This window comes from Pangasianodon hypophthalmus, chromosome 12 (assembly GCF_027358585.1).
Source record: "Pangasianodon hypophthalmus isolate fPanHyp1 chromosome 12, fPanHyp1.pri, whole genome shotgun sequence".
Classification (NCBI taxonomy): Eukaryota; Metazoa; Chordata; class Actinopteri; order Siluriformes; family Pangasiidae; genus Pangasianodon; species Pangasianodon hypophthalmus.
In genome coordinates, this window is record NC_069721.1 from 23,190,631 (window position 1) to 23,216,095 (window position 25,465).

General features: G+C 38.9%; 2 protein-coding genes across 3 annotated transcripts in view; one reads left to right on the top strand and one right to left on the bottom strand.

Moving 5' to 3' along the window:
* The first annotated feature begins 439 nt into the window (after positions 1–439).
* Positions 440–20,921, top strand: hdlbpb (high density lipoprotein binding protein b). The gene is made up of 26 exons (XM_026914971.3): positions 440–538; positions 2,020–2,168; positions 2,247–2,462; positions 2,576–2,782; positions 3,288–3,503; positions 3,596–3,802; positions 3,905–4,012; positions 4,094–4,198; positions 5,288–5,366; positions 5,483–5,622; positions 6,397–6,501; positions 7,734–7,847; positions 9,908–9,994; positions 11,003–11,134; positions 11,275–11,493; positions 12,306–12,527; positions 12,682–12,900; positions 13,833–13,971; positions 14,414–14,541; positions 14,659–14,763; positions 14,874–15,008; positions 15,946–16,089; positions 16,161–16,340; positions 17,743–17,859; positions 17,971–18,117; positions 19,133–20,921. The coding sequence occupies exons 1-26, from the start codon at positions 463–465 to the stop codon at positions 19,223–19,225; spliced, it is 3,789 nt and encodes a 1,262-aa protein (XP_026770772.2). The 5' UTR covers positions 440–462; the 3' UTR covers positions 19,226–20,921.
* A 440-nt stretch (positions 20,922–21,361) lies between these two features.
* Positions 21,362–25,465, bottom strand: part of neurl4 (neuralized E3 ubiquitin protein ligase 4) — a 33,732-nt gene continuing 29,628 nt past the window's right edge. For both annotated transcript variants that reach the window (XM_034309546.2, XM_034309545.2), the window contains exon 29: positions 21,362–25,465. This exon is cut by the window's right edge and continues 328 nt beyond it. The gene's annotated coding sequence lies outside the window, so the exon portion shown is untranslated.

Genomic DNA, 25,465 nt, shown 5'->3' on the forward strand with positions numbered 1-25,465 from the left:
GCACCTGACTGTTGCACCTTTAACAGAAAAGTTTTTATACATTAAATTAAATTACACAAGGATTAGATTTGGCCAAGGAAAACACTCTCTGAAATGCGTCTGTAATTTTCCAGCTTGGATGCGTGTTCTTTTGGTATTGTGGGAGTGTTCGGTGTTTCACTGAGGTGTTCAGGAGCTCCAGGCAGTGGCACATGTCTACGAGAGACCACAGAGAATACAGACAGAGCAGAGCAGAGCTGAGTGACAATGCAAATTTGAGTGCGCTTTGTCCTGGTTAGCACTCACACTCAAAAATCATGTACTAATGTTTAGGCTCATACAAGGATCTAGAGGCAGAATCGGGAAAAAAGAAAAAAACCACAATCATCCATGGCAAAAGAATTACATTAACACAAAGTCTTGTTGTTCTCTCTCTCTCCCTCCACACCTCTCTCAGCGGGAAAGCGGATCAACTCTTGTAACATGAGCTCGGTGGCTGTGTTGACTCAGGAGAGTTTTGCCGAGCACCGTAGTGGGCTGAAGGACACGCAGATCTCAGGTACTCTAGTAACGAAGGCTTTCATGCCGTCGGTAAGGTGAGCGTCTCGACGTTTCTGTCTCACTCACTGTGAAAGAGGAGAATATCACCGTTTTCTCTTCAGACCACTTAATATACAGTGCATATTAAACAGAAATGGCTATGAAAAAAATAACCACAAGGTATTTCTGAAATGTCATTGCTATAATTTGTCTAAAATGGACTCGATCATCAAGACAGGTTTGCTTCTCTAACCTCCTTTACGTTCACACTAACGACTGACAGAGCGGCAGGCAACGAAGAATCGCAAGACGTGATTTTCTCAGTTCTAGGCAAATTAAACCATCAGCTCGAATGATTCCTCGGGTGCATGTGGTGTGACATTTCTTCACTTCCCTGCTCACGACTTTACTTCCTTCCTCAAAAAGTTCTCAACAATAGTTCTCTACAACTTATCACTACGGTTTCATCTCGTCATATACGACCTCTCGTTAAATATGAATAACAAAAACAAATCATCTGTGACTCTGGTGAGTGTACGTAGCTAATTAGCCAGTGAAACTAGTATGAAGCCAAGAACGTAACATGTAACATCAATCTTGAATACATTTTAAACGAATGTGGTGTGTGAAAATCATATATTGAGCTGTAGGCGAAACAGTTTAGCTACAATTATTTCTCATTGGGGACAAAAAGGACAGGCCACGCCCACAATCATTAATCGTAACTGTGTGAACATACAGCTAGTTTTGCACCAAAGCTACAAGACGTTTAACACGTAATTTAATTTTTGTGCAAACACACTTCATGTGTGATGATTTAGACATGAGGTCACGTGGTCTCGGCGGACATCGTAACGCTAAAAAGTCGTAGCGGCCATCTTTGTATAATAGAAGATTCGGATTATAACCTAGTTTCAATATTTTTTTTTTTGTTTGTATAGACTTTTTTTATGGAACTATACATGTATAAATATCGTTACTAAAAAAAATGCTCTTGTTTTTTTGAGGTAAGCATGTGATGATGCTAAACTTGTAGCTGTGGCTTTTAAAATTTGTTAGCTTAGAAGACTGAAGGAACGTTGGACATGAAACATGTCTTGGGTGTTTAACAGCATATGCTGTAGGGATGCGAGCAATACGACAAGGTAATATCAATATCGCGATAAACTACGTCGCAGTACATTTTTCTGAGATCATGCATATCGTAATAACTTGTTTTAATAGATAATTTCAGAAATAAATTTAATTAGAAACTAACTAAAAGCGTCTAATTTGATGTTAAAAGTTTGTACTTAATCTTTAAAAAAAAAAATAAAATAAAAATAAAAAATCTCTATATCGCGATACATATTGTGCATCATAAAAACGCCTTCATTTTTTTTTTTTAAACCAAACTTGCTTTAAATAAAATCAGATAATCATAATGAAATAGAGATATTTTACACTTTACGCTATGTTCACGCCGTAGTTTTTTGTTTTTGCCTCCTGACTCATTTTCAGGTGGTGTTTCTGAGGATGAAGCGTACATCCCCACCTACCTGGAAGCCTTCCCTCCGTTGCCGGAGAAAGGCGCTCCGGGGGAGAGATCAGGAGAGCCAGTGGGAGCTTGGAGCAAAATTCGACCCATTAAAGCTTCGGTCATTACACAGGTTCTGAACAGACATTCAATAAACTGCAAAATGGTGGCGTCTCTTTTGCTTTGGTTAACCACTCTCCTCACGTTTTAGGTGTTTCACGTGCCATTGGAGGAGCGTCGATACAAGGACAACAGCCAGTTCGGAGAAGGAGAAGAGGCGAAAGTGTGCTTAGACATCATGCAGAAGACCGGCGCTCACATCGAACTCTCTCTGGCTAAAGACCAAGGCCTTTCCATCATGGTGACGGGGAAGCTCGACTCGGTCATGAAGGCTCGCAAAGAAATCGTGGCTCGACTCCAGACTCAGGTGACGATATACTGACTTACGTCTGATTTTAGACAGCTTTTATCTTTATACTTCTTTTTTTTTTTTTTTTTTTCTTCCATGGATGTCTAAATGGCTCACGTGTGCTCACGTAGGCTTCGGCCACGGTCATCATTCCGAAGGAGCACCATCGCTTCGTGATTGGGAAAAATGGAGAGAAACTACAAGAGCTGGAACTGAAAACAGCCACCAAGATCGCTATTCCCCGTCCCGACGACCCGAGCGCTAACATACGCATCACCGGTACCAAAGAGGGCATCGAGAAAGCCCGGCACGAGATCCTGCTCATCTCCGCAGAACAGGTCTGAGCATTAAACCAGAGCTGGAGAAGCTGAGCATTCCCTTTATCAATACTTTTCTCCTTGGCTTTAAAGACATTTCTCACTCCTTCCTATGTTTAGATGTACAAAATGATCTGTATTAACTGAGGAAAGTTTGTAATTAAAATGTAAAAAAAAAACACAATATCTCAGAAAAGCATATTGTGATATAATTTATTACTATATTGATATTATTATCTGCATATTGCCTTGCCCCAGTTTGCTACCTGGAGGGTGGTGCTTTTCCATCCAGTATTGATTTCTTTTTAAATTAACAGTAAAATATAGATTTCTAAAATAGATTTAAGGTATTTAAGGTATAAACGATGCACTAGATAACCAAAAATTCATGTCTTAATATGCAACAGTGGTTTAAATCCAATATAAGATATTACTGTGCTGTTTACATGAGTAAAAGTCAGATAATGATGGTATTATTAGCGTAAAAATATAAACTCACACAGTGCGTTTCGTCTAACTCTCTCAGGACAAGCGCGCAGTGGAGCGTCTGTCTCTAGAGAAAGTCTTTCATCCCTTCATCGCCGGCGCGTTCAACCGACTGGTCCAGGAGCTGAGCCAGGAGACAGGCGCTCGCATCAGCATCCCGCCACCCAGCCTGCTTAAGGACGAGATCGTCATCACTGGGGAGAAGGAAGCTGTCGCCATGGCGATCGCACGCATCCGCGCCATTTACGAGGAGAAGGTGAGGGTTTTTTTTTTTAATTATTTATTATTTTTTCAATGGTAACCTGTGCAAACTACGGGCTTCGAGAGTGACATCTGTTTGTCATCTAGAAGCGAAAAACGACGACCATCTCAGTGGAAGTGAAGAAGTCTCAGCATAAATACATCATCGGACCAAAGGGCAACAGTCTGCAGGAGATCATGGAAAGCACCGGAGTGTCGGTGGAGATGCCCCCGTTAGACTCCAGCTCTGAGACCATCATCCTCAGAGGAGAACCGGACAAACTGGGACCTGCCCTGACCCAGGTGTACGCCAAGGTGAGAGCGTGGAGATGTGAAGGATGAGGAGGCTTTGTTTTGCCAAGAATGTGCAGTATGTGCAGTGTGTGTGTGTGTGTGTGTGTGTGTGTGTTTCTCCAGGCTAAGAGCGTGATGGCAGTGGAAGTGACCGCACCAGCCTGGCTTCATCGATTCATCATAGGAAAGAAAGGACAAAACATCGGCCGCATCACACAGCAGCTCCCCAGGGTACGGCAGGAAATACTTACATAGAGACGGAAAATTACTCAGATTCAAAGTCTTGAAGTTTTGACTGTTACCTGTGGACAGGTGCACATCGAGTTTACAGACGGAGAAGAGCGGATCATTCTGGAAGGCCCGACGGAGGAGGTGGAGCAAGCGCAGGCCCAAATCCAGGAGATTATTAATGATCTGGTCAGAGAATTATTATTTTTTTTTTAAATACATTTTTATATACATGATGTCATGGGTACAATATGCAGTATAAAAAAATAAAAATAAAAAAATAATAAAAAAAATTATGTATATATATATATATATATATATACACATTTTTTTAGACCTCTTTAAGTTAAGGAGGTTCACACATAGAGGGTTTAAGACAGCAAGACCTTTCTGTAATGGCATAAACGATCTACAGGGAAAGAGTTAGAGGTGGAATAACTGGAGCATGTGATGGTGTTTCTAATTTGCATATCATGCATATTCATAGTTTGTGGCATTTTAATGCATGTAAAGGTGTAGTGATGTTACCATGCCATTTTACTAGTTTCTTTTGGATTTAGGAATCATGAAGTTAAGTAAGGATTAAAACACTTTGTCATGCTGCTATAGGAAAATAATCAACGATGGGACAATGTGATGAACCAGAGTCTTTGTAACCACCACGCAGTTGATTATTTTCCTATAACAGCATGCCCTGAGGTGTTTTATTCCTCTTATACCGCGAAAACTTCCAACAGTTAGTTTTTTTATAGAATAAAGAACGACACCTTTTACTTTTTATCAGTTTTAGCAGATACAAAGTCATTCCTCTCATTTTTTTTTATCTCTCTTGACGTTAATAAGACGAACACACAGCTTGTCTGTCATGTTACCCAGAAAGCGTAAACGTCTCTGTCCTGAAGATGTCAGAAAACTGTAAGCTACAGCTTTAGCTCTGACTGTTACCAAGCGCTGACACTGGAGACTCCTTCCATAAATGTTAAATAATCATCTCTTTACAGAAAACCTGTCTATTTTGTTGATTATTATTAATATTAATATTAATATAAATCTGTGATTTGTAGCTGCACTACTCTCAGAGGTGCTGGTGTAGAAAATTAATCAACACCTTCTGACCAATCAGAGTTGAAGAATTCTACAAAACATTATAATTTTACTGGTATTTTAGGTAAAATAATGTCTATAGTCAGGTCAAAACTGACACACAAAGACTAAAAAAATGTATAATAAAGGTCAGTTTTTTTTTGTTAAGAAGATTTTTTATGTTCTTGTCCTCAGATGTCGAGGATGGACTACACGGAAATTAACATTGACCAGCGTTTTCACAGACACCTCATTGGCAAGAACGGGGCAAACAGTGAGTATCTTTTCAAAAAAAGGAGTAGAATAGTAGAATTTAAAATAAAAAGAGGCAGGAATAATGAAGTATCAGTTGATCATTTACACAGTGTAATGAATGAAATAATCTTTCAGTAAACCGGATCAAGGAGCTGTACAAAGTGTCGGTGCGGATTCCTCAGGACTCGGATCGCTGTGGGCTGGTCCGCATTGAGGGAGATCCGCAGGGAGTGCAGCGGGCTCGCAGGGAACTGGTGGACATGGCCCAGCGCATGGTGAGGCTGGAGTTAAGCCTTAAAAACTCTACTTACGACAAGCCTTTAAATCCGGACACATCACACGAGGGATTCTAGAAATCAGACACATTAAAGGAGCAGTTTGTAATTTATTTATTTTTTTTTAATTGTTGGGTAATTGCAGTTGGTTGGGGGACTAATTTTTTTTCCGGGCTGGAAAAATGTAAACGAAAACCTAAAATAAAAGATACAGCAAATAACTGTTACTTTAAGGCATCTTTAAAGGTGCAATAGTCCATATTTTTCATTTCATGCTAATACAAATAATGTTGAAAATTATTTAACGATAGAAAAATAAGTTTAAGCCACTCTTTCTCTCGGACCGAGTATAATACATAGCTGAAAAAAAGCCCAGTTTGGAAACCAGCTGAATGTTTGAGTGCGCTTGAAAGTGACATCATGACAGTCCTTACTAATGATAATTCTAGTTAGCATGCTAACTCTAGGTGATCCACCGTTTAAAAAGTTTTGGGGCGGAGCTTTGTGGACATGGGTGGAAATGGGGCGGGCTCAGAGAGTAAAAAAAAAAAATCTGAATCAACTCCAACCATTTAATCATTAGAGACATTTTGTTTACCTAATGCATCTTTAAAGCACTGATAATTTCAGGTTTAGAAACACTTTTAAATGTTGCAAACTGCACCTTTAAAGCAGGAAGAGAGCTACTGTGGTCACGCAGGACTTCCTTTTTTTGTGCTCCGTGTGAAAATACCTGGTGTGATGGAGTGAGTGGGTTATTGTGTACCTCCTCAGGAAAACGAACGCACCAAAGACCTGATCATAGAGCAGAAGTTTCACCGCACCATCATCGGCCAGAAGGGAGAGAAGATCAAAGAAGTGCGAGAAAAGTTTCCTGAGGTATTACCAACGATCACGGAGTCTAATCCATCATGAACTACTCTGATTGGACTGGATTGGATTGGATTTTTTTCTCCTGTGGAGGTGGTTAATGTAAATATGTTGGCTTGAGAGAACCAGCATACTGTTCTTCTTCTTATTATTATTATTATAATTCTTATTATTTTTGAAAATTTGTGTTTTTGGGAAATTATGATTGAAATTACAGTTGCCGCGTAGCAACGCTGCGCCTCCCCCATCCCCCTCCCCCTCCCCCCTTAGGAACACATGTGAAATGTTTCCTGCTTTCACACCATCGGAGCCTTTCTTAATTCAGACACACTGAAGACAGTTAAAACTGTATTGCTCCACCTACTAAAACCCTAGCAACCTCCTGCACTCTCATATCACACACTAGCACTAGCAACCAGCCGAGCTTCCTTAGCAACCACCTAGTCACAACCCAGCAACCACCTGATCATGTAGAAATGTCCTAGAAATACCATAGCAGCCACCAAGCAACCTACTATGTTAGCTTAGCAATACCCTAGCCACCATGTAGCAACCAACTGGAATATAATCTTATATATTATATATATGTGTGTGTGTGTGTGTGTGTGTACACAGTACTGTGCATAAGTCTTAGGCAACCTATTTTATTTAGTACAAAGTTTGTTATAGATTTTTATTTTCTGACTTCTACTTTATTGATTCAGTACAAAAATGTTTAGATTCCAAACATTAGTTTTCCAGCACAAACTGAAATGTTACAGAAAAATGTTTGTATGTCAGTAAAGAAAGCAGCAGATTCCATAAGAGACACTTTTCAGATAAAAACATAATGAAGGCTGCTGGGTTTCGCTGCAGAAATAAGAAGCGAGTCGACAGTCAAAGTCTCCAGAAGAACTGTGGCTGCTTCTGCAAGATGCTCAGTAACACTTCCAGCTCATTTCCTTAGAAAACTGCACACACTGCACCTCAGATACTGTTTTTTTTTTTTAAAAAAGCGAAGGATCGTCACACCAAATATTGACTTTGTTTCATTTATTACTGTTTACTGCTCTTTATAGTATTTTTTTTAATGTAGAAACATTTAATTTCATTATTTTTGAAGGCATCTTTGCTCTACAGCATTTCTGTGCATGTGCCTAAGACTTTTGCACAGAACTGTATATATACACACATACACACAGTATATATAAGAAAAATGAGAAATGACAGTGATGTTTCTGCTTTTTTTTCTTTTTCTCCAGGTCATCATCACGTTTCCTGACCAGTCTCAGAAAAGTGACATTGTGCAGCTCCGTGGGCCCAAGAATGAGGTGGAGAAATGTGCCAAGTTTCTCCAGAAACTCCTGGTTGAGCTGGTGTGAATCCCTGCATGTTCTCTTCGCTACAAATCACACAATGAGTGCTTTTACAAAAGTCTAAATAATCTGATAATTAGAGAAAACAATGAGTCAGTAATCTGATATATTTCACTAGCTTCAAACCAAGTATCTGTAAGTTTAATTACAGGTTTATTTTAATGGCCTCGCTTTAATATGTTATCGTTTCTATAGTAACAGCTGATTCACAGGACTCGCCTCATAAATGAATTTTTATAATGTCCTGTTATTTAACCAAAAAAGTTTAATTGTTGGTATATTGAAGATTTCCATAAGAAGACACTCATTCATGGAAGGAGTCTCCAGTGTCAGCCCCTTGTAAAAGCCTTTTTTTTGTTTTTTGCGGTTTCATTTTATCATGACAAGCTGCAGTTTTTTTCCTTATTAACCTCAAACGAAAGCAAGAGAAAAAAGAGTGAGGGAATGAGTGATAATAGCTGCTATAACATAAGTGATAGCTTGTTTTGTGGACGTTCACCAGAGTTAAATTTAACTATAAATGGATAAAAGGTTGCTTAATTAAGGGAAAATGTTCATAAAAATTGCAATCATTGGCAAATTACTGGAGTATCAAAGAAAGAAAACTGGTATTTTTGACTTTTAATACAGATCAAGCTGAAACCACATACCGGTATCGTAAACATTAAAGCTGGCAAAATCATAAACACAATCAAATCTTCAAGAAGAATCCAAGTTTAGCATAGTAACACAATCAGAGAATAATAATCTCAGAGTCAGAACTTACTCAGACTTTACAGAGAGTCCGTGATAAGCATGTGCTTAAAGAGTGAAGAAACCAGGAAGTGCATTTAAAAGGTCAAGATAGTATTCTGATGATTGTGACCTCTCCTGGTGGGGAGGAGAAGTGTCCTGAGCTCAAAACACTAAACAGAGAAAAAGCAGGGATTAAAAACAATTTATTTTTCATTTTGGCTCCCGTCCCCAGACCCCAATTTTGTTGGAAACGAAATTAAATAACAGTTAATTAAATAACGTTCTTTTCATATGATAGCCTACTCTGCTTATAGGAAGTCTAGAATATAAAGTATAAATAAAATCAAACACTGCGTTTCACCAGAAAGGTGTTGATTTTTAACATTTTCAGAGCATCCTTCTACTTTGCACTGTGACTTCTTGATTACAGAATTGTAGGAAAAACTACAATGTTTCCGCCATCCCATCATCATAAAACCCAGCTATAGTGGCTATAACATCAGATCTTCCTGTAGCCATGCTGAAAACGTTTAGGTTTAGGCTATACTTTTTTTAAATCACACTGAATAAAAAAAAAAAACTGTTACTAACCCGAGTAAGCACTTTTAAAAATAACATTTTCACTCTGGAACAATTGAGTGTGATTTTCTTTATATTTTTGATTACGTTCAGTGGAATATCTTCCTTCTTTTTGGTCCCCGTAATGTGATCCTTTGATAAAAAACTGTGATGTATCGCAATTTAATAAATATAAAAATTTAATCGTTAGCAAATGTCTGTGGTATAAAAGGAGTAAAAGACTCTCGGGACGTGCTGTTATGAGAAAATAAACTTCTGTGTAGTAACAGTAACTTCATCACAACCAGCCCACTGATGATTATTTTCCTTTAAACAGCACACCCCCAAGTGTTTTATTCCTCATCTAAGTAGCAAAGTATTGCTGGAAGTATATTAAAAAGTATATCCTTTTTAATGCACACAATATATTTTCAATCCGTCCTTTTCAATCTGGAGATGAGTCCCTCTTGATTGATAGATAGATAGATAGATAGATAGATAGATAAATAAATAAATAAATAAAATTCAGATTAATGGTATATATCCACTGAACTTTCTTACTGGGTAAAAATCCAGGCCTCTGCCAGATTTCTTCCAATCCAGTACCAGCGTTTATCTGATGTAAGATATTGTAGTACGCACTTTACATGATTACGCGCAATTAGACAAGATTTATTTCCTTTATAACAAAATGGCTGAGTACGAGATTAAATTCATCATCAAAGATGATTTCATTATTGTTTTGTTGTGTGTGTTGTTTTTACCAGGTTGAAAGCAGCTACTCGATATCTGTTCCCATATTTAAGCAGTTTCACAAAAATATCATCGGCAAAGGAGGTGCCAACATCAAAAAGGTGAGTAAAATATGAGAACTAAAGGTTTAGATCACTTCAACTTGTGTACTGTGTAGTAAAGTTTATGATTTATTAGAGGTGTGATGATACACTCTGGTCACATTCAATTGGATTCACAATACAAGTTTCATGATTTGATTCAGTTTGATTCTCAGAAAGACTTTTTTATTTCTGAATCTTAAACAATGCAAAACAATTTGCATTTTTGTCTGCAAAAAACTAAATAAATGAAAAATGGCTACAAACAAAGGTTTAATATCATAAATAAAATGTACTACAGGTTAAAAATAAATAAAGAAATGTATAAATTCTCCAAAAATTTGATTGGATAAATAAATTGCGTGACCTGGGGACTTTGAAAATGATCGACTGAAACATAATGAGCTCCGTAGCAGCGCCTGAGGCATCATTTTAACCGGAAACAGAGCTCCAAAGTCAGCTAAAATGACCGAATGCTTCTGCAACCCCTTTCTCGGGCGCTCTGGATGTCAGTGGTGCGGGGCTGATATCATTTTAAAGCTACTGATGATCTATTTTTAACTGTTATATCATGGTCGTGTAACTATATAAAATATAATGGCGCAGGCTTTCCATGAAAGAGCGCAATCATGTGACCAGCGTGCTCTCTATATAGTGTAAATCTATAGGTTGCACAGATTGTGCAACTGCGTTATACGCATAATTAATAGAATGCTGATGTCCATGAGGTGAATCACACATTTCTGTCACTTACGTTATAAAGTATGTCACTTATGTTATATGTGATAACTGGAACTAACTTATTTCACAGATGTTCCACAACATTAAATGTAACTATATATGGATAAAAAGTATGAAGCGTCAGATTGCTGAGGAATAAAACATGGTGTTATAGGGTGGAAACAGTAATTGTGCTTCATCACTCCAACCAATCGTTGATTATTTTCCTATAACAGCACGTCTCCAAGTGCTTCATGTCTTACGTCTTAGGTGATAAAGGATGTGGTGATGATCTGTGATTCCTTGCAGATCCGTGAAGAGACCAACACGAAGATCGATCTCCCCACGGAGAACAGCGAGTCAGAGACGATCGTCATCACTGGTAAGAGGAGTAACTGTGAGGCAGCGCGGGACCGCATCCTCGCCATCCAGAGAGACCTGGTGAGAACAAGAACAGAGAGAAAGAGTGATAGAGAGGAGAAAAAGAAAAGGATGAATGGCATTTTTGATGAATAGTCCATAATATGACCAGGGACGTGAGCTAACCAGCTAAAGCCTCATCACTCTCACACTTCCTCCAGGCGAATCTGAAGGAAACGGAGGTGAGCATCCCGGCCAAGCTGCACAACTCTCTGATCGGGTCGAAGGGGTGTCTGGTGCGCTCCGTGATGGAGGAGTGTGGAGGCGTTCATATTCACTTCCCCGCCGAGGGCTCAGGGGTGGACAGGGTGACCATCCGTGGGCCTGCAGGAGAGGTGGAGCGAGCCAAGAAACAGTTACTGCAGCTCGCTGAAGAGAAGGTGAGGCGAGACACGAGGTTATCTGTTTATAAATTTCTGGTTTTGGTTTTGTTTCTGCTGCCTTTCACTGGAGGTCATTCGCTCTTTCTTTCTGTCTTTCACTTGTTTATTTTTCTTCATCAGTCTATCATCTTTCTTTCTTTCTTTGTCTTGTCTATTTTTCTTAATCAGCCTATCTTCTTTCTTTCTTTATTCTTTTGTTTAATTATTTATTTCTTTTTCTTGTCTCATTTATTTTTCTTTCTTTTTCTTTCTCTCTCTTGTGTATTTTTCAGTCTATCTTGTTTGTTTCTTTCTTTCTCATCTCTTTTTCTTTGTTTCCATCTTTCTGTCTTATTATCTTTCTCTTGTCTCTCTTGTGTCCCTCTTTCTTTCTTTCTTTCTTTCTTTCTTTCTTTCTTTCATTTCTGTCTTTGTTTTGTTTCTCTCTCACTCTCTCTCTCTCTCTCTCACTCATTCGTTCTTGTTTAATATTCAGTACAGTAACTTACTGAACCAGGTTCCTGAACCACTAAGTCCCATCTCCTCTCTGTTTCTGTTTGTCATCTGCTTATCTGTGATCTGATTGGCTGTTGGCAGCCAGAAAAAGAGAAAAAAGAGAGAGAGAGAGAGAGAGAGAGAGAGAGAGACTATATCTGCTTTTAAAGAGAGTTTGACATTATTAATTCAATTTTAAACCCTTTAAACTCCCAGGATCCTTTGACAGGTCCAGGTTTATATAATTACTGATAATTTTACACCTTTTTCTAATAAGCTTTAAAAAAATCTTACTTATAGTTTGATATATATGTATCCTGCTCTTTTTCCTCCAGCAAGTCAACAATTTCTCAGTAGAGCTGCAGGCCAAGCCCGAGTACCACAAGTTCCTGATTGGCCGAGGAGGGGCGAACATTCGGCGTGTCCGTGACCGGACTGGAGCTCGCATCATCTTCCCTTCGCCTGATGATCCGGAGCAGGAGCGCATCACTATTATGGGCCGAGAGGAAGCAGTGCTGCTCGCTCAGAAAGAGCTGGAGACCCTCATTAAAAACCTGGTATTGCTCTGAAACTCTGAGTGAACATCACTGAGGGAATCTGATACGGCTGATATTAATAGTCCCCACACAAACACACACACACAGACACACACAGACAGACACACACACACCGCCTGTCTTTATCACTGCCTCTGTCTCTGTCTCTCTGCAGGAGGACGTGATAGAGGACACTATGATCGTGGACCCGCGGCATCATCGTCACTTTGTTTGTCGGCGAGGGCAGGTGCTGAGGGAGTTAATGGAGGAGTACGGTGGTGTTGCCGTTAGTTTCCCTCGTACAGGAACACACAGCGACTGCATCACTCTGAAAGGAGCCCGAGAGTGTGTGGACGCTGCAAAGAAGCGCATCCAGGAGATCATTCATGATCTGGTGAGCATCAGGAAAAGCCAAGGGGGACTTTATTTATAAATATGTGCATACAATAATCCTTAATGTGAACATACACTTATTATACACTTAATGTGAACTTACACTTAAATAGTTCTTATGAATAAATCATAAAATGTCCATACATATTCATAAAATATTTGAATTGGCATTTTCTCAAATCTTTGCAAATTAGGTATGACCATTAGCAACTAATCGAAACGATTAGCCGAAAGATTCCTTGGACCAGTCTTATGGAGCGTGTGGTTCGACGTTTCTTCGGTTCCCCACTCAAACTTTCAATTAGTTCTTCATTACTAGAAGAAAAACTTCTAACCGTGGTCTATCTTATCCTGACACATCTCATGAAATGTGTGTAGAGACATTACGAAGAAAAATAAAGCTTGGAAGGAAGTAGCAGAGATTGTTGATGCCTCTGGTGAGTCTACGTAGCTAGTGCTTTGCTAATCTACTCTGAGAACAATGCTAGTACGAAGCCGAGCACATAATGTAAATCAAATTTGAATACGTTTTAAACAAAAGTGGTGCGTAAAAAATAATCGTGTACATTTTGGCTTCTCATCAGAGCTAAATAAACGCTGAACATGGGTCATTTCTGCAGTTCAGGTGGTCCAAAGTGACACTGGCTCTCCAGAAAGTCTCAAAACAAATATGTGTGTGTTAATTTTAACGTCGAAATGAATTGTAGACTACTTTAAACACACAATCAAATCCATGGGATTTAATTATAAATCTGTTCGTATAAACACGTTATAAATGAGGCTTCAGGAATTACTAAAGGCAAAACCCTTGTGTCACTGACATACAGTGAGGGATAAGAGAATCTAGCCTTCAGAAATGGCATTTTGCGTGTGTGTGTTTGTGTGTGTGTGTGTGTGTGTGTGTGTGTGTGTGTGTGTGTGTGTTATGAGCAGGAGTCTCAGGTGAGTGTGGAGGTGGTGATTCCTCAGCGCTACCACAGAGCTATAATGGGGCCCAAAGGCTGCAGGATCCAGCAGATCACCCGAGAGCACGAGGTCCAGATCAAATTCCCAGAGAGAGAGGAAACAGCAGGTGTGTCTCTCTACGCTGCTGCATTCTGGTTTCTGATTAGTCAGAAGGTGTTGATTAAATTTCTGACAGTAGTGCAGCTGTAAATCCTATTAGGGCTGCAGAATATATAAAAATTATCGAAATATTGCAAATGTAAATATCGTGATATGCATGTTGCAAGGGCTTGCGATGACTGAATGATTTTAACACTTCAAAAAGTTACGAAAAGTCAAAGTTTTAGGGTGACACAGATAGCAGAGAATGTTTTCAAAAGAACATGAATTGTATGTCAGTTGTCATTTTCAGTTTTTAAATATATAATTTAAATGTATTTAACACACTTATCGTACCGCATATCGCATTTTTCTTAAATATTGCCCAGCCCTATCTTCTGTAGTAAGAACCTATTGGTTATGTGAAAATTTGCTTCACGGCTACGTATCTTTATGTGTTTGGTGTCCAGCTCAGGAAACCTCTCCCGTGGAGAACAGCAGCACCAGCCCCGAGACGGACTCCGTGCCTCGAAAATGTGACATCATCACTGTGACAGGTCGTGCAGAGAAGTGTGAGCTGGCACGATCGGCCCTGCTAGTGAGGAACACACTGCGTTTTTTCATTATTACCTCACTTAATTTGAGTCAGCTATTAAAAATCTTTCAGCAGTGATTTTTAAGATTATGTCTCTGTCGCATCTTCTTCTTCTTTCAGGCGCTGGTTCCTGTGACGGTTGACATCGAGGTGCCCTACGACCTGCACCGCTACATCATCGGCCAGAAAGGAGCCGGAATCAGAAAGATGATGGAGGACTACGAGGTACGTACTGTAGGTTTGACACGGACGTTATATTCAGAGGTGAATATTCAGTACAGGTCTGTTGACATTTAACTTGAGGATGGGTGAAGATACAAGCTGGCTCTGTGCAGGTGAACATCTGGGTTCCTCAGGCTGAGCAGCAGTCTGACGTGATAAAGGTCATGGGGCAGGAGGTCAGCGTGGAGAGAGCCAAGCAGGCGCTGATGTGCAGAGTCAAAGAGCTCCAGGCAGAGCAGGAGGAGCGGGTAAAAGGAGCACAAGCACAAGACACTGTGATGCAAAGCACTTGCTCTATTACTAACACAGCAGAAACCACATGAGTGTAAAACCTAACACACACACACACACACACGGACCATGACACACCAAGCTGACATCAGAGAGCAAGCACCAGTTCCTGCTGTCTCACAAACACACCACAAACACCACTGAGCCTCAGAAAAAAAACACAGTCAATACAATGTAATAGAGATGCCACTGATCCAATGCCCAGGACCAGTATCTGGCACACACCAGCAAAAAAATTGGATGTGGATCAGATATTTCAGGGAAAAAAGAACTAATTTTATTTGATCCCATGAAAAATCTAGCTTTAAATATCACAGCATTGTTTTTTTTTTTAGCTGTAAATATTTACATACAGAGATATTTGACTGTATTAGCTGTACTAATCCTTTACACTTTATTCTATTTACTTACATTCACAATGTAAGAGATTTTTATGTGAAACTGAACATTTGAAACAATTTAAAATGAAAGAAAAGCTATGGCTTAGTATAATTCATGGCTATAGATTTAGATTTTTTCCCTGTATTTTTTTAAATAAACTACAGCTTCATGGTATCAGATGGGTATCGATATCAGCTGATACGTGAGCTTTTGGTATCGTTATCATAAAAGAAAAAGTGGCATCATACCATTTTTAGTATGCAATAAACATGTCATTTGCCTATTTTGTTTATTAGTAATGAAGAATTCTGCCTTTTTGTTTGTTTGAACTTACCACTGCGCACTGATGTTAAGTGTTGTACTTGGCTTATATATATTAAATAAGTTTACACTGAAATATTTGTGATGTGTTTAGTGGTTCTGGTGCTAATTTGTCATCTGCTGCTGCCAATTCAGTCTGTCTAACATACAGTGTAACGAGTGTGACATAAATGTGTGATTATCACCTTACAGGCCTTACGGAGCTACAAGGTGACCCTCTCGGTCGACCCTAAATACCACCCCAAAATCATCGGCCGTAAAGGAGCCGTGATCTCGCAGATCCGGAAAGACCACGACGTCAACGTGCAGTTCCCTGACAAGAGCGATGAGCAGCAGGTGTGTACCAGTGTACCACGTCATCAGGGTGTTGTGCTGGCTCGGGAAACTCACCTTTCTGCTTTTCTCAGGATGCGATAGTGATCTGGGGTTATGAGCGGAACGTGGAGGAGGCCAAGGCAGCTATAGAGCAGATGGTCGCAGAGCTGCAGGAGATGGTGAGCGAGGACATCCGGCTGGATCACCGGGTCCACGCACGCATCATCGGAGCTCGCGGCAAGGCCATCCGCAAACTCATGGAGGAGTTTAAAGTGCGTAAAACTGCACTCTGGACTAATGGGCTTTCATATTCACACACTTATCACATGGAAATCAAATGTAGTTGATTAGCCAAGATGGGTTTGGTATCTCTCTTCCAAAACCTTTTACCTCAATCACATGCATATCATTTGATACAATATAAGTAAAACAATTTAGAACAAATTTTTTTTATATTTTATATCAGGAAGCACACAAAAGTTGTGTAAAATATGTTACTCATACATGTAACAAATCCTATAAATTGCAATGAAGCAAACCAGAGTATAAATATAAAATATGGAAACACTTTATAGTGAATAATGCAGCAGGTCTGTGTTACAAACCATGTGACACTTAATACAGAAAGCATAAAGCAAACATCAGAAGGATCGGAAAGTTGTGAATCGTTCAGTGGAGAATAAACGGTTGGCGTTTATTCATTTGGAAGAAGGTGGAGCAATTTGGTGGAGGATGTTCAGTGTCAGAATGTCGATACCTCAGATTCTGTCTTTACACAACGTCAGGGTTTCTCCATCAGTAAGAGTCAGCAATATCATTTTATCAAGTAGTGTAACATTTAAAATATTGTGTCAAATGTCTGGCGACACTGCAGCTCTCCGCAGAGTGTCTCGTCATCTAGGATATCATCCTGCTTAAAGTGGGTCAAGCTGGTGGAGAGAAATCCTCCAGAGCTGAAAAATCACCTGTTATATTTTTCACAGTTCTCCATATTTAGCTAGTTCACCAAACTCCTGTCCAGTTTGTTTACGCTGCGTTTGACTAAAGGTCGTAACTTGTAATTTCCGACCTCAGACTTCTGAAAAACTAAAAAAAAAAAAAACACTCCCTCAACTAAGAAATTCCTACTCAGGAACTCAGGATGGTCTCCTCAAGCCTGAGTTCAGCAACGTACATCAAATCAACATGGCTGCTCTCAGCACGAACAGTAAACAAAGCAGCACTTCTTTCCTTTAAATGAGTTATACTGAGTATATACGAGTGTTAGCTTTAGATCAATCAACATACAGACATATTCACTTGTTAAATCTATAACATTGACTATACAGTTTACTGAGTTGAGGAGGTAAATATACATCACTCATCACAGTTACCTGGCTAGCTTGTTGCTATCAAAAGAAGAACAAGGAGGCATCCATGTTTTTTCCTCACTTTGTAGCTCAAACACACTGAGGTCGAAAATGGCATCATTCCAAGTTAGGTCTTCCTACTTCCGAGTGAAGTCGAATGCAGCAGTAGATTGAGCAGGGGTGTGGTATGGCGTATCTCCATCGCTGCCTGCTGTTGTGTAAATCTGTCAAGCACATCACCACATCGTCCCTCCAACACAACTTCCTGTTCAAAATGAAATACATCAACATGCAGAATCACATCGCGGCTCTGGATCCATTTCAGGTAGATATCAGGTTTCCTCAGCCAGGCTCGGACGACCCCGACAAAGTGACAGTCACAGGCCTGCCAGAGAACGTCGATAAAGCCATCGACCATCTCCTCAACCTGGAGGAGGAATACGTGAGTGGGAGACACTAATATAGTGCAGACACTTTGAGTTTAGTGACCTGTTCATAACGTTTCTGCCATTTCCTGTGTGTGTGTGTGTGTGTGTGTGTGTTCATCACTCAGATGTTGAGTGTGACTGAGACAGAAACGCTGGCTGCCTATATGAAGCCTCCGTCCCGGTTCGTGGGAGGAGGAGGAGACGAGGAGAGCCGAGGCCCAGCTAAAGGCTTTGTCGTCAGAGACGCTCCGTGGAACGTCCCAGGCAGCAAGGTGATCTTTATATAGCAGCTCTGATTGGTCATTTTCTAACAGATTATATCAATGCACTCCTTCTGATGCGTTATTGTTTCTATAGTAACAGCTCTTTCACAGGGACTTGTACAGTGAACGCACCACATAATGGGATTACAGGAAGCTGATTCATGAACGTTCCCCGACATTAAACGCAACTATAACATTAAAATGTATGATGAGTGTGATTCTCTAATAAAAAATCATTAGCGTTAGAATATTTCTCATGGTATAAGAGGAATAAAACACTTCGGTACATGCCGTTATTGGGAATTAATCGACGCTTTCCCACGCATTTTGTTCTTTACACACTGAAGAAGCAGACAAACCAATTAATAACCAATTAATTAATATGAATTTCCATTTATAATTTACCCAGAATAATTGCACTTCTGAAATGAAGAACGTAATTTATTTTTTTTTTTAGGTTTTTTACTTTTAACCTAATTGGATGCTGATTCTAATTATTTAGATTGGCATTTTGGTCAAATTTATTAGTGCAAGAAAGTCACTTATTTATTTATTTTTTTTAAATAGAGACTTTATCCAAATTCGTGTAAGGAAATTATTTAGGGAATTTTACAGATTTGCTCAATTTGTGGTCAATTTGTGAATCGCAAGTTATTACAGGATGCCAATACTTTCAGCCACAAAGTCTGTGTTCGGTGCTGATGTTGTTACGGTAACACAGGATTGGCTGATATTTAATAAATCAGTGAAAAAATGACGACACAAAGATGTCGATCTGTGACAAATATGAGCTGGGGGAATGTTAATGATGTTATCAGGGACGACGGAAGGATATGGAGCATTTGCATATTCATAAATCAGGGCCTTTTTTAGGGTAAAAGTGTTGAAAATGTAGATCCTATGCCATTTTTAGTTGTTTTAAATATGTGTGTGTTAGCTACAGAGTTTGTGTTGACATTCTGATCATGAGACGTGTGTGTGTGTGTGTCTCTCTCTCTCTCTCTCTCTCTCTCTCTCTCTCCAGGCCCCTGACATGAGCAGCGCTGAGGAATTCCCTACATTTGGCTCTGTTGTGGCGCCAAAACAGACGTCTGCCTGGGGGCCCAAAAAGTTCTGAAAGAGAGCGAGACGTGACTTATCCCTACCTGTCTCTCTCTCTCTCTCACGTCTGTTCCTATAAACATCAAGGAGAACCCACAGAACATTTTCAGTATGTACATGTAGCTTCCTCCCAGAGCTGATCTCGTGCTCTTTCTATCCTCTCTTTAAATGCCAGCGGCAGTTCGGACTGATCTGATCATGTCAACTGCACTCGTCTCCATTCTCTCATTGAAATGAAATTACACACATTTTAACTTCTCAACCCGAGACGTCACTCGTTTCCTCTTCCTAGCGATGGTGGACGTGAATCGTTTTAGATTTTAAATAATTGCTTTGAGTCATTCCAAACTCTCTCAAACAGCTACGATTTCTACTGGCACTGATGATACACTTTTATAATTTAGAGAACCCGTAGTTCACTGTGTGGTTGGTTTTTTTTATAGCTTTTAATGAAAGTGTGTGTGAATCAGGGCCTCGTTTATAAAACTCTGCGCACGCACAAAACAGTCAGTTCCAACCAGCACAAGATTTCAGTCTCACTCTGTATCCTTAGTGTAACTGTAAGTAAGGAATGAATGAAGTTATAGGAAAATAATTCAGCACGGGGTGGTGTGAAGTGTGAGTTAGATAACCACTCTGTACAACCGTGATGAGCTGAAAAGCATCACAAGAAGATGAATCTTGGGGTGGATGAGCTAGAACAGGAGAAGTTCAACTCCTGCCAGCCAAGAACAGGAAGCTGCAGTGGACACTGGGGAAGGGGAAAAAGGAAAAAAAAAAAAAAAAAAACTGACGAAATCAGTTTTCGTACTGACGAAATCATCTTAACTCCTAACTATTTTAATTTTAATCATGACTGATAAACTCGAAGGAAAATATCATTGTTTTTCAGGTTTCCTTTTCAGTTCCTTACTTTTCCACTGACGTCTCAGAATTTCACACACACTTCCATGATGTAAATGCTTTCTGAGGATTGTTTTATGCGTACGCAGTGTTTATAACCGAGGCTGAAGAAGCGCTTGGTGCTTTTAGCTGTTCCTTTTTACTGTAAAAAAAACTTTTATTATTATTATTATTATTATTATTGGTCTTGGAACCAGAAAGTAGCGGTCCATATAGTCTCATCTGGAGATTAACCTGTGAAGAATATTTATTATATGATCTCTTTTTTTTTTTTTTTTTTTTAAGTTTCTTATTTATTTAATCTGTATTGTACATATTTGCAAGTGCGTGTATATATTTGTTTTTGTCTCTAATTATGTGCTTTCACTTTAGATGTAGTGATTAGAGAAGTTCAGAGGTGAACTTTGTAAATGCAGGGTAAGAAAGGTCATGTACACGTCTTTTTAAAGATGCAGTTTGTAATGTTGAATGCTGAAATGTGAATTGCAGTTAGAATAAAACAGTGACGAGACTCCCCCTTCCCCTCAGCAACCCCACCTGCTCTAATGTATATATACACGTCTTATTAGAGATCATTTCAGGGCCGGAAAAAATGAAAATCAAAAGCATGAAACAAAGAAACGATGCCAATCTATTACAGGGAAATGTTGCGGATTACAGTTTTTCTAAGCGTATCTTAGAAGCAACATGATAAACCCAAGTTTAGAAGCACTTTTAAAATTACAAACTGCACCTTTAAATGTTTTCAGCGATCGTGGCATTTTGTGTACAGTTTTTTGAACAGAAACTAAACTTTTTTTCCACATCTATCTCTCATGGATTCCTTTCAAATTGTCAATTTTGAAGCTTTTACCGTGCAAAAAAAGAAAAAATAACTGCTGCTGCTAACGATAATGTACACAGTGTGATGCGCTAGTAAGGTTTTTATGCGATTATACAACAAATTTCTAACATTTTTGTTGAACAGATTGTAACGTTTTGCTTCACTTTATCTATGATTTTAAATCCCGGTGCCTCTAGAGTTTACAGATTAAGGGGTGGGCTTTTCATTTTCCACACAAATCCACAGACGAGTCTAACGAGATTTTCAATTAAAGTGCAAAAATATTTTTTAAAAAATCCGCAGGGAGACGACGACCCTGTAACGATAAGTTCGAATAAAGCGAACTCAGCATGCACTGACGAGGAAACACTCCCTCTTCCCTGTTTGCGATTTCAGTCTTTAGAGTCATGGTGGACTTTTAATGTGTGTGTGTGTGTGTGTGTGTGTTCTGCGTGTTTATTCTCATGGATGGACAAACATCAGATTTTTAACAGAGACAGTTACACTCTCTGCCTTAAACAGTAATTATAGGATATTTTGAACACAGTTTGATTAATATGCAACACTGCAATAAACTTGTCAGTGACGGTGGATTTTTTTTTTTTCCTACTCGAAAATAAAAAGAATTCAAAATCAAACCTGTTTGTTTCTTTGCTTAATGTAAAACCACTGTTTCTGCAGAAATGGTATATTTAGGGAGGTACATTCGCTGAAATATTAGACAGAATATGAGAAAGCAGTTAAAAAAAATTGTCGTCAACTCCAGAATTATTGGCACCCCACAAAAGAACGAGCGAAAATTACAGGAATAATAAAAAGAAACTACTTACATTTTATATATATATTAGTAATACTGTTATTGAATAATATTTTCTCTCAAACATGGCAAATATATTGACACCCCTGAAAAATGTTTTTTCTATATGTACAGTCAGGTCCATAAATAATTGGACATTGGTAAAGTTATTGTTATAATGGAGTTGGACTTTAATAATGAATATGAGCTCTAAGTGCAGAGTTTTCAACTTTAATTCAAAGGTATTTACATCCACATCAGATGAACGGTGTAGGAATTACAGCACTGGTTATATGTGTTCCTGCTCTTTTTTTTAAAGGGACCAAAAGTAATTGGACAGTAATTCGGTTGCTCGGCTGTTGCAGGTGTGTGTTATTCCCCTCATTATTTCACATACAAGTAAGCAGATAAAAGGTCTAAAAGGTCTTGATTTTAAATGTTGCATTTACATGTGGAATCAAAGAGCTGTTACTGCCAGAGAAGCGAACCCTCGTTAGGCTGAAAAAATCTAAACAAACCCATCAGAGCAAAAACATTAGGTGTGACCAAATCAACTTCAGTCAGGTCCATGAGTATTTGGACAGTGAGCTAATTTTTGTAATTTCATAACTCAGCATTTGGTGATGTCCATGGGTTCAAACTTATGAAAATTGTGTCACTGTCCAAATACTTATGGACCCGGCTGTAATTTGTACATTCTTTAAAAAGAAAGAACGCACTGGTGAGCTCAGGAACACCAAAAGGCACTATGGAAGACTATGGAAAACAACTGTGGTAGATAACACAAGAGTTATTTCACAGATGAAGAAAAACTCATGGCCAGATCAGGAACACCCTTCAGGAGGAGGTAGGCCTATCTGTGTCAAAGTCAACAATCAAAAGAAGAACAGAGGGTTTTGCCACAAGATATAACCTATTGGTAAGCCTCAAAACCACGAAGACCAGATTAGAGTTTGCCAAAAAACATCTTTAAAAGAAAAAACAAAACGCGTACCGTTCGGGAACAACATCCTATGGACAGATGAGAGAAAGCTCCGCTTGTAGCAGAATGATGGAAAGAGAGGAGTATGAAAAACAGAAGGAGCTGCTCATGAGCTGAAGCGTACCACCTCATCTTACGGCGTTGGTGTGTACGTCAGTGCCAGTGGAACTGCTTCTCTTGCTGATGATGTGCCGGCTGATAAAAGCAGCAGGATGAATTGTGAAGTGTATAGAGCAATATTATCTGCTCAGATTCAGCCAAATGCTGGCTGAAGGTAAAACTGCAGGCAAAACATCCCAAGATCCCAAGAACATCCCAAGCAGGAAGTGAAGACAGCTGCAGTAAAGACCTGGCAGAACATCACTCACCAGGGAAGAAACCCAGCGTCTGGTGATGTCTAGGAGTTTCAGACTTCAGACAGTCATTGACTGCTAAGGATTTGTATTGTACAAGTATTACAAGTGATGATTTAATTTATGATTACTAGTTTGTCCAATTACTTTGTAAAGGGGGGGCTACATATAAAAAGTGCTGTAATTCCTACACCGTTGATCCAGTCTGGATGTAAATATCCTTAAATTAAAGGTGAAAGTCTGCACTTTGAGCTCATATTCTTTAATATAATTTAATTTCAACTCGTATATACTGTGGTAGACAGCTAATGTAACAGTAATGTCAGTGTCCAAATATTTATGGACCTGACTGTATAACAGAAATGGTTTTCTGTGGTAAGGTTTATTGCAGTAAGAAAAAAAAAATAATTTATTTTAACTGTCTGTCATCTACCACCAAACCAAAGAGCTTCCAGCACAAGACAGACGATTGTCGAGCCGCAGAAAGTCAGATTCTGGATGTAAAAGGAAAAACAATCAGGATTGTAGTAAAGTCAGAAATGAAAGCTAATCATGTCTTATATATAAATTTGTGTATTAATTTCTGTTTAAGGGTGCCAATAATTCTGGAGTTGACTCTCCATGGATGAGACTTGGCAAAGATATTTTTTAGGATGGTGTAACTTTTTTTATATACATTTTTATTTTCTTACAAATCAGGAAGATAATATCAGTGTTATGTAACAGCCTGTACAACGTAATGAAATACAAATAAAACAAACGAACATATAATACAAAGTAACGATTGAAAAAAAAAACAACAACAACAACAAAAAAGCAGCACATGGGCCAACATGAACCCCGAGTGTGTGTGTGTGTGTGTGTGTGTGTGTGTGTGTGTTCACATTTCCGTTTTATAGCAAGCATACGTTCAGACACGGCCCTTGGCGACGAGGTGGGTGTAAAACTTCCACTCGTGTAGTTTATAGTTGGCAACGAAAATCTTTTTTTTTTTTTTTTTTTTAATTTATATTTATTTTATATTAGATATGCTTTTCAGAGAAAGAAAAAATCTGTAATTTGAATTGTTGACACTATCAGAAAAAAAATTAAATAAGGGCTTGAACCTGTGCAAGTGACAGTAAACATTCTTTAAAAAAGCAAAAAAGAAAAAAAAAAAAAAGAAAGAAACAAAACAAAAAAAACCCGATAAACCCAGTGTAAACTCAAAACATTTTAAACTTCATTTCCCAAAATACCTTGCGACAGGATTTTATGCTTTTCTTGAATGATTTTACATTCAACAGGTTCAGAACACTGGAGCGTGAGGGACGGGGGAGTAAATATTTACGAGCACAAAGGATTTCTAATTCTTACTCATGTTGAGACGGGAGATCCTAAAACCGTAAAAGCTCTGTCTTTGCACCTTGTTTTAGAAAATAAAATAATTAGCTTTCGGTCTGAGAGGTATCGGTTATTCATTAATTCCAGTTCCCGCTAGTGGAGCGCGCTGCGATTTCCCACTTCGAGTAGTGAGTAGAAACGGGGTTTTTCTCCGGAGAACACGATGCGAAAAAGAAAAAAACAGGACACCAGTTCCACTCTACACAAGCCGAGAATGGTGAAAGACGACGTGATCTTTGTTTTGCTGTTGTTTTTGTTAAACAGGACTTGAAGAGTAAAAATGTAATACTGTGTGTGTAACCCTTAAAATATTCTCTTGTGTAAAGTGGAACACACAAACAGCAAAACGAAATCCCACACCGAGTACTGAGTCTCTTCCTGATCCGAGTTTCTTCAAGTCTTTTTCCTTGGGTTTTTTTTTTTTTACTCTTTACATTATTTATTTTTCCCAACAGATGTCTTTGTGTAGCTCCAGGTGGATTTGTTGATTTGTCTCTTACCAACAGTTTAAAAAAAAAAAAAAGAAAGAAAGAAAAAAAAAAAAAAAGAAAAAAAAATGCTCACAGGATCCAGGGCTGTGCTATGAGGAGGTGATTGGAGTCCAACCTTCTTTAACGGATACAGAGAGAGAGAGAGAGAGAGAGAGAGAGACAACGAGAAAGAGGGTGAGACAGAGAGAGACAAAAAGTGAGAAAGACAGGGAAAGAGAAATAAAGGGATAGAGAGATACTAAAAGAAAGAAAGAAAGAAAGAAAGAAAGAAAAAGAAAGAGGGCAAGACAGAGAGAGACAAAGAGTGTGAAAGATGGAAAGAGAAATAGAGAAGGGATAGAGAGATAAAGAGATAAAGAAAGAAAGAAAGAAATATAAAGGAGGAAAGAGGGACAGACAAAGTGAGAGAAAGAGAGTGAGAAAGACGACAATGGAGGGAGAGAAAGAGAGAGAGAGAGAGAGAGAGAGAAATCACCTGCTGGGGTCCAAAACATAAAGTGCAGGAAGTGTCTCCCAAAAAAAGAC

Coding starts and splice junctions, on each gene's coding strand:
- hdlbpb (XM_026914971.3), top strand. CDS start 463: ATGAGCTCGGTGGCTGTGTTGACTCAGGAGAGTTTTGCCGAGCACCGT. Junction 6,502..7,733: donor TGCGAGAAAAGTTTCCTGAG/GTATTACCAACG, acceptor CTTTTTCTCCAG/GTCATCATCACGTTTCCTGA. Junction 17,860..17,970: donor TCAACCTGGAGGAGGAATAC/GTGAGTGGGAGA, acceptor TTCATCACTCAG/ATGTTGAGTGTGACTGAGAC.